Genomic DNA, 12216 nt, shown 5'->3' with positions numbered 1-12216 from the left:
TCCATGGTCCATGGAGTTTTATTCCGAAAATACCCAAAATTATGACGGCAGAGACATAGAGGGGGGTGTGGCTGGTGGGGCAGTTGGGCTGCCTGGGAGGAGCGGTGGAGGTGGAGGTGAAAATTCGGTCAGGACTCTCACTCTGTCTGTGATTCCTAGCTGCCGTTTCATTGTCCTGGGAGATGTCCGTATAATAGGGACAGCCATAATGTCCATTAAGTGCGAACAAAAACGAAGGAATGCCGGGGTCCTGAACCCAATATACCCGCTCTGCCAGGCGTTGATAAGGCGTCGCATAGCCAACATCCTCTCCAAGGACTAAGGACCAAGGACCACCAGTTGAACGCCTTTGTTTTGGGAGCATCTGGGCCTGGCTTTTGGCCAATAAAATGCATTCAATTCGCATGCAAAACAAAAAGCGATAAAAAACGCGTCACCATTGAGAACGCTTCTAAGCAGCCGCCCGACCCGGCATCCTGTGCCTCCCTCCATCCTCCTGGTGGCATTGTCTACGCCATTGGTCCAAAGGCATCGACATGCGCGCACATCCAACGGGACGGGACGAGGGTTGGGGTTTGGGGTTTGGGTTTGGGGCTGGGGGCCCACAATCTCTCCCCCAAAACGCTGCCATTTTTATTGCGATATGATGGGGAGGGGGACAGAGCAGAGCCGCCAAATGCGTTTCCTATTTAGCATTTGTTTTGTTGAATGTGGGAGGGTGGTGGACAGGAGGGGGATCTAGAGGGGTTGGGTGGCGAAAACTCTCCAAAATTGACGAACGCTGTGGAGAGCGACGCCTGCGCGGGAAACACTTCAAAAGTTGAATTCTGTTTTTATGGCGCCAACAGTTGTTTTTTTAAAAAAGTGTAACAGGAAAACAAAAAAAATTAAACTTTGTTTATGGTAATTTAAAGAAAAATAATAAGTTTTTATTATTGTAAAATATATAGGAACAATGGTAAGAAATAATATATTTTTAATATTTTTTAGGAGAGATCTTAAGAGATAGATATTTATAATATAATATAATATTCATAATGTACGATCTTATAGATAGCTACCCATCCCTTAAAACCCATACACCTTTTCTCTTACCTAATATACTTTTTCCTTAAAATTAAAATGCAACAAATTTCTTTCGAAATGCGATTATGTGTAGAAAAAATTAATCAAACTTAGTTGGCGATATGAGGCCAGAAATCGTATTACATATTATGGTATTTACCTTACAAGGTAAACACGTGTAAAGCCAACCAACCAACCGAATTCTGAGTACTTTTAAGTACCGAAGGGAGCAGCTCCCTATTAGAGGAACATTGAACCCAATCGATTATAAAGAGAGCCCATTTATAAGAAATTTTTAGCAAATGCCTTGCCATCCCAATACTGTTCTTTTAAGGGATCCAAAGTGTTTGAAATTTATGGTTGTTGCAATTATACAGAAAACGATATTGGAAAAATGGAGCCGCAAAGGAGGGGAAGGAATTTCCTGTATTCGCGATTTGTGTGACAAACAAGGAGGGCAATTGAGGGCCAACCGGGCCACCGGCAATAAAAATGTTTGTTGGCAAACAGATCAGAACAGTCAGGGCCCAATCGATCGATCGATAGATTGTCTTTGCAAACAATCTTTTTTAAAAAAGAAGGCATTACTTTTGGTCCGAGATTAATGCAGATATTATCACTTGGTAGTGAGTAAACAGATGGAGAACCAACCGAAAATCAACACAAGACAATTGTCAACAATTGATATAGAATGCAAAGATACAGATACAAAGATACAGATACAAAGCAGCAGCAGGAGCAGCACCAGCACCAGCAGCAGCAGCGAATATATTTTTTTTTATCACTTAGCCGCCACGTTGACGCGTCGTCCTACACGACACGAAGGTGTTAAAAAACTCTACAAAATGGTTGCCCCGTCTCTTTCACTGCCCTGGCCAGTATCTCTCTTTCGCACTCGGTCCTTGGTTTTTTTTTTTTTTTGGTGTGTGGCAAGCGAACTGGCAACCAACCGAACCACCAACCACTACAATAATACACACACGCAGATACTGGTACAACACCCACAGAGAGATACCAACTCCCTTCCCTTTTTTGTGTGTTGCCGTTTTTGTTCCATACTGTTTCAGTTCAGTTCTGTACTGTTCTGTTCTGCCAACTGTTCTGTCGCAAGTTTTCGAATGCCCATAGAATGTGTTTTCAAATCGAAATTGTCGCGCACTCGAAACGGACGCGTTGCGCTCGGCAAAAAACGCCAAAAACGATTATTGTCTAACGGTACAACGTTGCACGAGCTCGGCTTTAAAAAACACACATTCCACATTATATGGAGTTTTGAAAGTCAGGTTCTTGGTTTTTGAATATAGGCTGTTTTTGAATACCTTTTGAGTGATTTGGTGATTATTCGAGTTCCACTTAAAATCAATCGCAGAAAACGATCACAAATCCATGTGCAATATAATTGTTGATAAAGTGATAACTATCTAATGGAATACCAAAATAAAAACAAATAAAGAGAGAGACTTTTATCTAAAAAATTAAGAAAAGGTAATTTACAAAATATTGTTAATTTTGGTTTAAATTAGATATTAAGGTGCGATTAAACAAAAGGACTAAAGAAGACAATTGAAAATCATCTTTAATATTTTACAATTTAAATGGTTCTATAAATAATTTTATTTTATTTTAAAGCATCACATTTATTTAAACAATAAATATTAAATATATAAACGCTAAAAATTCCTTTGTTCTTAGTCCTTAAAAGTCCTTATTACAAAAGTCCATTCTTGGTGATAAATCATGAAATATTTTGTACTTCTTAAAAAATACAGATAAAATGATCGAATCCGTTCAAGAACCTACTAGTTTATTTAGAAGACCGACTAATATTTACTATTCTTTCACCTACAAAATTAATCTCTATTTTTTATATCTTAATATAATATATAAATAGAAATATTATCTAAAAACTTATTTTCTTGAATAATTTCTTATTTTCTTGATTTTCCAAGCCAGTAGTAAGTTTAAATAGTTTTTCTGATCATTTTCGGCGGGAAAATGGAAATTTTCTTGTTCCAAGATTTATGATTTAAGAAAATTAAACTTTATGTTCAATCCATTATTTATATTTATTTAAAACTTAGTTTTAAGCCTGACAATAGGCAAATTTTAGTCAAAATTTAAAACTGAAACCGGAAACGGAAACTAACACCTAAATGCCCCCAACTAATTGAGGGAAATCCCCAAAATATGCAAAGCCCAGCTTGCAATTTATGGCTTATAATAAATACCTATTCCCGGCTGAAAGCCCCCCTTAAAAAAAAGTAAACAAGGTTAAAAAAGAACTCCTTTATTTCGAGTTTTATTTGCATTTTGGCTTTGGCGGGTCGCTCATATGACTCATATTGGGGAGCAGAAGACAGAGCTCCCCCTTGGGGTAACAAGGCATATCTATTGAATACCATTTCCGTTGGCATTGCAGAGCACCACCTGACGATTACCACCTGCACCCCATCACAGGCACAGGCCCAACACCACGCCATGACGAGCATCTCGGCCCTGCTCCACCGGAGTCACAGCCACGGCATTGGTGGATACACGAGCAGCGGCAGCGGGAGCGGTTGCAGCAACCACAGTCACAGTAGCAGCCTCTCGCCACAGTTGCCCGGCATTTTGGGCATGGGTCTGGTACCAGGATCTGGGTCTGGGGACAGGACACCGCCACCGTCGCAGCCCACCGACCTCGTCATGCCAGCGGCACCGACGCCAGTGCCACCCAAAATGCACCACCATCATCATCATCAGCAAAGCGGCGGCAACGGCTCCTCCAATACCAATTCCAATTCAAGCTCCCAATCCCATACCAATTCAAATGCCGGGTCGCATCACGGCCACGACCACATTAAGCGACCCATGAACGCGTTCATGGTCTGGTCGCGGGGACAGCGTCGCAAAATGGCCCAGGACAATCCAAAAATGCACAATTCCGAAATATCGAAGCGCCTGGGCGCCGAATGGAAATTGCTCACCGAAGGACAGAAGCGTCCATTCATCGACGAGGCAAAACGATTGCGGTAAGTACCATTCAAATTTTGAGGGGGGAGACTAGTTAAATTACACTGCAAGAAATATAAAATATACAAATTAACATTCTCTTCTTTAAAAGCTAATACTTTTCTCTACAACCCTTGTTAGTTTTCTGTCAAAAAATCGTATAAAACTCTTTAATATTATTTTTTCCCTCTGTAGGTTATCCAAAAATAGTGAGTGGGAGTTTGGGTGGGAAACCCTGGCTTGGTTTCGGTTACAGTTTTTCCCAGTTGCCAGTCAATCTCCTGCCCGGGCTGTCTGGCCACAAAATTTGATCGATTAGCTAAGACAAAGGCTCACTATTGTGAGCAGCTCTCCTCCTGCATTGTGGAGCTCTGTGGGGCCGGCTTAGTCAGAATTTCATTGGGACTACGGGCATATCTTGGGTAAACATTTCCATTGAAGTTGTCACACAAAAGAGGCATCGACATTGCATGAAATACTTTATTCATTTTGCATTTTTTTCTTCATTTTTTTTCTTAAACCCTCTTTAAATGTACACTATCCAAGGCACCAGGTATTAACAGCCTGACAATATAGTGTATTTTTAGTTACAGTTTTCAAAAGTATTGAAAGGTGAGAGGGATTAGAGTTAGAAGGGGTTATATTATGGGATTTTTTTCAAAGAGATTATAGGATTTCTTTATTCCAATATCCATATTAGATCTTATTTAATCTAATGGATAATATAATATCTTGATTTCCAAGTCCCAAGTAATATTTTATTCCCAAGTCATGAATGTAGAGCTCTCTATAATTAGGAAATTCTTTCAAAATTATTGAGTAACAAGGTGTTGACGATGACGAACCTCTCTGTTTGGACTGTCATAATCCTTTTATTGATTGGATTGGCCTGCCAAAATAGTAATGTTCAGAATTTTATGTACATTTTATGACATTTATAAACGAGCAGACGGGCAGGGCTCGTCTGAAGGGGCTTAAACTAATGGCCATTCCAGGTTTTCGGGCGGACCGTATCGACCATATCATACAGAAAAGAACCCAAATATAAAGATACAAATTTTTTTGTTTAAATATTTGCCAATGCGCGATGATAAAGAAAACAAAATATTATTTTTTTCGGGTCTCCAGATAACGCACAAATAACTGACCAAAGAAAGGAAAACAAGGTGAAGAATTGACAAAAAAAAAGAAAAGAAAATAAAATCGAAAGTAAAATAAGAAGAAAACAAAACGCACACACCTTTTATCAGGTTTTTATCGTTTTTGTCAAACAAAAGTCAACAATTGCGCATTGTTGCAGCTGGGAATCGGAATCGGAATCAGAATTGGAAATGGATATGGAATCGGGATCGAAGTTGGAGTCGAAGTTCTTTGCTAAATTGTTCAGATAAGCCCCCATATACTTGTGTCTATATAAGGTCTGGGATCGGGTATAGTTTCTGGGATTTTACGACCTGTGGGATTGTGGGTTGACTTTTTATGATATCATCAAGTCTAAATGGTTCGATCTTTTGATCAGAGTTCCAACATTTATTCTATTTACAGTGCCCTGCACATGAAAGAACATCCCGACTACAAGTACCGACCTCGTCGCAAGCCCAAGACTCTCAACAAATCGCCAGTGCCGGGCGGTGGTGCTGGTGGCGGTGGTGCAGGTAACGGTATTGGTGGCACTGCCGGTTCAGGTGTAAATCAGGCTGGAGGCAATGGAATTTCGGGTGGATCGTCCACGCCGAAGGACATGCAGCCGCAGCTGTCGCCACTGGGTCAGACGCTGCCCCACCTGCACGGACATCCCCACCATCCACATCATCCCCATCACCTGCACCACCACCATACGCCTACGCAGCACCCGCACCACCCACATGCCCCGCATCCGCACCACGTCCAGTTGGCCGCCGCCGCCACGTTGAGCGCCAAGTACGGATTCGGTTCGCCGCTGGAGCTCTCCCTGCCCCGCCTGCCGAACGCGTTCCCCGGCCTCGCCCACTACCCCCTGGATCCCACGCTGGCCCTGGACCTCCAGGCCCGCCTCCAGGCCATGTACGCCGGAAGTATCTACCATCCGTGGCGCTACCTGCCGCTGATAAGCCCGGAGACACCGCCCTCGCCCCCCAGCAGCAGCGGCACCGGGATCTCCTCCTACGGCTGCGTCAAGTCGGCCAAGTCCTCGCCAGGATCGGTGGCCACCACCCCGCCAAACATCATTTGACCGACTCCACTGCGCTACGGCGCCGGAACCGGCACCGGCACCACCGCCGAGCACGCCGTGTAGAAACCACAGGGTCTCCCTAGGGTACGCCACCACCTGGCAAGGCACCTGAAGCCGCCAAACTAAAATCCTAATGTTAGAGCCTAGTGTTAGTTGAATATTTGTGCATTTTTCTTGGTAGCTTTTCATTTTATTTAAGGCTTTAAAATGACAGGATTAACAATTTATCCTTTTTTCTGTTTAAAGTTTCAGTCAAGTTTCTATTACTAAAATGAGAGGCATCTTTTGTTCCAAATCTTTCCGCTAAATATTTATTTTGTTTTGAAACTGTTTATCCTTAAAGAAAGAAAGTATCCTTTTTATCCTGCTTCTAAGTGCATTAGAGTTGTTAAGGCATCAAGAAAATGTCCAATTTTGTGTAATATATGATTGTAAAACTATATTTTAATGTGATAAATGAAAATGCAAAAAATATGGATTAAAAAACTGTAAGAGAATAAATGATTTTTAAGTAGAGTTCCTAGATAAGTGCCATAACTGATTCATGCCAGAATAAATGAAAATCTCGGAAAGCAATCTGCCAGGAGTCACAGCCCAAAGGCCCAAAGGCGTCTGAATAATGACGACAATGTTTGCTGATGCGATGATTATTAGTTTAAATTGCCGACACGCTGCGGGGTGTTGGATATACAAATTTATATCTCTGGGTGCTAGGAAGATAGATGTCCAGGATGTCAGGGTGGCTCTGCTAATGGGATTCCTGCACGCCCACTTGTTAAGGCGACCGACTGTGAATACCTCGCCAGTGAGGCGTGTCAATAAAACGCCCCATTCCCGGCCAAAAAAAAACAATTGACACTTTTTTTTGTTTCAGCAGAGAAACAAAGCAGCAACCACCCAACTATGATGGGTGGTTTGGTGGCAGGGTGGCTGGCGGGACGGAGCAGCAATCGCGACAACATCGTAACCAGCTGAAAAGCCGCACATAAAAGTCACACAAATGCCACGCTGCAGCGCAACGAAAGTGCTGATAAGAAGTGCCAAACCAAATGCCAAGGATGCCTCAACCACCCAACCACCCAGACCAACCCACACCACACCATCCTGTCCCACTTACTCCGCCGAGGGGTGGGTGGTGTTTGCCCGCAAGGTCGTTTTTATAGTGAAAGAGACTCCAACTGAAATCAGCATTTAATGTTTGCATTTTGACCTTACCTACCCGCAGACAAAAGAGCCACCAGCTCCCCGGCTCCCGGCTCCCGACTCCCGACTTCTGGCCAAATCACTTGTGCGAAACTCAACGAAATGCTACGACAATATTTACCCAAAGAAATTGTCATCGAGGAGCAGGACGAGCCACCCCAAGAGAGCAATCCTGTGGGAACTTATAAATTGGTTGGGTATTTTAAAAGTTTTAAACAAGAATTTAAACGCCATCCCCTCCAAGCCAATAAGTTTTTCAGTTTTTAAACTTATTTAAAGAGCACTTATAGTCCTTAAATTGAATATCCTTTCAATTAGCCAGAAAATTTAACGGGTCAGCTGCTCCAAAGGGGCTGCGGGGTAAAGTCAAATGGCTATCAAAACTAACAGACACAGGGAGGGCCACGTGTCGCCCTCGAACCCCAGCCTCCAGGATCAGGAGCTACCCGTCCAGTCACTTGTTTCAAGACAAATAAAAACATTGAATGCCAGTCGTTTGGCAGAACGAAAAACGTGTGAAATAAAAGTTTGTTTGATTTGCTTTGTGCCCAGGAAGTGAGTGGGGTGAGAGGGTCCTTTGCAGGACGACGAGCGACGAGTATCGCGATGACAAAAGTAGCAATGAGGCAGGCGATGGCTTTTTTCCACTCTCTACCCTGAAAACACTACTCAAGGCGGGGAATTTTTTGTTTTATTTTGGAAGGATGCTGTGGGAGTTCACACCCACAACTTCCCCTCCCAAAAAAGGACTCTACTGCCACCAGCACCACCACCACCATAAGCAACAAAAGTCGTGCCATCCAACTCCTGCCACATCCTTTGCTATTTCAGTCTTGCCACACTCACATCCGTTGTGATAAAAAGAAATATTTTCTTTTGGCAGCAGACTTTTGGCTTTTCTCCTTCATTATTACTATATTTATATTTATTTGGTGTACTTTTTCTTTCATTCCCCCGACTGTGTCGTTGCCACTCACATTCCATTTCATTTTGCTGAACTGTCTTTTTGAGTTGGCCCAGAAAGACCATTACGCAAAGGATATTGTGAGGCCATGAATCAATTGGCCAATGTCCATGGGAAAAAGTTATGCCCGGAAATATGTTGAATCGCCACAGCAATGGCATTCCATTTGCATTTCAATCTTTTCGGGGAATACTTTTAATATTCTGCCTGTCGACTTGTGGAGGTCGTGGAGAGGCCATCCTAATCGCATGTAATAAATTTTAATTTTTTAAGCATTTGTAAGCACTTTTATCAGCCCAACAAAGAACGCACAATTTTTTAATGCCAAGCCAGGCGAAAAAAAAAGGAAAAAAACCAAAAAGGATATAAGATTAAGACGCCAAGGCACTGCTGAGACATAAAAAAAAAACAACGCCAAGCAAATTAGCAGCCCAAAAGAGTGGGCGGGGCCGGGGTGGTGGCGGTTTATCACGCCCACCGCTCGTCGAAAGGATATCCGACGCATGGAAGACAAACAAAAAAGGCATTAAATCGCATTTAAGTCAAAGCCAGCGAACGGCGACAAAGCCAAAAGCCGAAACTGAAACCGAATCCCAGAAACATCCACCACTTCGTCTTGGTCCTGAATCCTTCGGCATTCTGCCAGGCCACCTTCCTCAGCAAGGACCACGGCGCACGTCTTTGCCACTCGAGACAAGGATGCTTTGTCGAAACTCTTGAGCTTATCACGCGGTGTGTTCTTCCTTCTGGGAAGGGAGAGCCCAAGACTAAAATATCTGGGAGTCATATGGTTAGTATCTTAGGCATTGACTTTCAAACGAAGGTTCATTTAAATTGGTTAAGGAACAAGGTGCAAGGATCTTGTATTTTATTTGTAAATTAAAGAAAAAATCAGGACTTGATTTCCTAACCAATTTGGCCAAACCCAAACTTACAAAGGCCATAACTCGGCTAAAACTTGGCAGATCGGCGAGTGTTATACCTTTCCTATCTTAAAACTTCGGGTAGAACGATTTTCAATCATAACTTGGCCAACTAAATTTAGACCCAGTTTTTGATATTTTTCAAAGGGGTAACATCATGATTTTGGCCAAAAATTGAACCAAATATTGATTGTTTCATTTTCTCAGTCTATGAATGCAGATCAAAGAGGCATAGTTCTCTGATTCATAAGTGATATTACTTTTTACGATTGGCAGCAAAATAGTTAAGATATGAGTTACAAAGTTCATCGAAAAGTGGGTTTTTGCCAAAATAAAAAATATCATAGACGTTGTTACAATTTTTGAATTTTCTTGATGGAAAAATGTGTATATCTCGACTAATACTTCGATCCAGATATGTTATACCTCCCCGATCTTAGAATTTTAAGGAGAATCAGTTTTAATCAAAATATTACAATAAAATTTTTGACCCATTTTTTGATATTTTTCAAAGGAACATCATGATTTTGGCCGAAAATCTATACAATTTTTGTTTTCCATATTTTTATATAGATGAAAAGGAATTGGAGCCCTGATTCATAAATGGTACTCCGTTTTCTTTCTCGGATACGAATTAGCTGAAATATGGGCTTAAAACTATCCCAAAAGTTGACGTTTTGGGCCAACTCCTTGGACTCCTTTGGACTCCTTTTCCCTTCCCATCCCTTACATCCATACAATTCCCCTACATCCTTTAATACTTTAATACATAATAATCCTTTTTTAATACAGATCTTGGTTACTAGATCTCTTTAAACGTACTATAACTTTGGAAAGGATGCCTGAAACTAGTCACATTTCTTTGACAAACCCGAAATGAATCCCACCAAAGCCAGGTGTTACTGTACCCCAATAGCTGAACTGTGAACTGCGATAAGGAGTCTAGGCACCGCGGCCTGGCCTTATTTTGATAGCCCAAAAACCTGAGATGGAGATTGCATCAATCGCCTGGCAACAGCTCCAGCTGGGAGCAACGAACAGGGAACTGCATTTGTCCAAAAAATATTTAAAATATATATCTTTGGCAACAAAAGCGAGTCCAGCTGTATGAAGAAAACCGAAAATCAAATGGCTAGGCAGGAATAATGCAAATTACTACACAGAAAGCGCATTCCCATGAATGGCCAAGGCCGGGGAGCAATTAAAACGAGCCATGGAGGCGACTCCGGCGTAACTGCAACATTCTTTTTTTTCTTTGGGCTTTCGGCTTTCAATGGCGTAAAAAAGGGACTCAGTACTGGGCTGCACAAAGGAGCAATTAATGCGAAATTGTAGCTGCATAATTGCTGAACATGCAGCGGCATAAAGAAGCAATTAATGCCGCACAAATGCGCTTGGCATGCATAAAAATGTCAAGTGGCACTGCCAACAAAAAAAAAGGCGGCCAAAGTGCAGCAGAGGCAAATCAAAGTCGCTTTTTGCTGACCATTTGGGATGCCGGGATGGCAGCCGGAGCTAAAGAGCCAAATGCTAACAGCTAAAAGCCGAATGAATCCCGGCCGGAGCTGCCAAACAATTGCAATTACGTTAGAAAAAAAATTGCAATAGAAGCAGCAAAGACAACAAATGCAAAGCAACTATAGCATGAGATGCACTTGGAATAATTTTAATAAATAAAATAATTATAGACTTATATAGAAGATATGTACATAATAGTTTAGAAATAAAAGGATTGCTATTTTAGTTAAGATCCTCTATGTGAGTTAAACCTGAAGGCCTTAGTCCTTAGAACCTTTAATCTTTATAGTCCATATTTTCTTTTAAATTTAGACTTATTTTTCTTAAGTGCATCCGAGAACAGACATGGGCCACCCACGTAGCGCTTTTAGCTTCCGTTGCATGCCAGGCACGTTGCAAAATTGTCGCAGCCCCGCCAAAAAAAAGGACACTGCAAAAATCGTTTTGGCGAGAACACAAAAGCCACGGACAAACGAATTGCCAATTTAAATGTGAATAGAAAAATTGCATCGACTCACCCGCATCCTGGCACAACAGCGCCACAGACGCATCCTTTATCCTTTCACAATCGCCAATCACTCACTCACGGGAACAATGGGGGCTGCCAAATGCTACGTGGCCTTCATTTGAGGATTTTGGCTTGAAGACCTTTGACATTTGACATCTAAATTTAAACTGCAGTGTTTAGAGGCTTTAAGTTAGAGTTTAGATTAGGAAATATTAATCAAAACACATAATTAGCTAATTAATCATCAGAAACATTAGCAAGACAAATTGCTCGGCCAGGTCATTCCCATCATAATTTTATGTTTTTTAATTTCTAAGACTTATCAGTGGAATTATTCCATGCTCTTATAGTCTGATCTTCCTTATTCTTATCAGTGGAATTATGTTCTAAAATACAATGTTTAGAAGCTATGTTTTTATATTATGAATTGATACAAAATGCACTTCAAACCTCTGTCAAATCGAATATATATTCCACCAGCAAACACCAGCAGATGGCAAACAAAGTCAGGAGATCAATCAGCAACCAGGATGGAAGGATCAATGCACTCCCATCGATCAAGGGTCACCAGCTCCCGTTGAAATTAGTCCAATCCACCAATAGTCTCATCCCAAAAAACTGATTTCGGGAACAATCTGTGACGGCAAGCAGCAGCCAAACAACAATATTTGCATCTTAATTGCATAATGAATGGGCGAATTCTGGAGCTGATAAGCATATTTTTGTAGCCCCCGGGACCAAGAGGCATTCAACCCGAACGAGATAGGCCTACGAGGTGCAATGGGGACTTTCGGGTATAAAAACCAGCATCGCATCGAATGGAGTATGCAGT

The 12216-nt window shown here is 41.8% G+C and overlaps 1 protein-coding gene across 1 annotated transcript; it reads left to right on the top strand.

The window, feature by feature from the left end:
• The first annotated feature begins 2015 nt into the window (after positions 1–2015).
• LOC6507831 (transcription factor Sox-1b) lies at positions 2016–6784 on the top strand. Its single transcript, XM_032454450.2, has 3 exons — positions 2016–2550; positions 3485–4076; positions 5602–6784. The coding sequence occupies exons 2-3, from the start codon at positions 3544–3546 to the stop codon at positions 6266–6268; spliced, it is 1200 nt and encodes a 399-aa protein (XP_032310341.1). The 5' UTR covers positions 2016–2550; positions 3485–3543; the 3' UTR covers positions 6269–6784.
• Positions 6785–12216: the final 5432 nt, after the last annotated feature.

The sequence above is a fragment of the Drosophila ananassae genome, chromosome 2R, assembly GCF_017639315.1.
Source record: "Drosophila ananassae strain 14024-0371.13 chromosome 2R, ASM1763931v2, whole genome shotgun sequence".
In the NCBI taxonomy this organism is placed as follows: Eukaryota; Metazoa; Arthropoda; class Insecta; order Diptera; family Drosophilidae; genus Drosophila; species Drosophila ananassae.
Note: the sequence above shows the minus strand (reverse complement) of the source record. Positions and strands in the feature narration are given on the sequence as shown.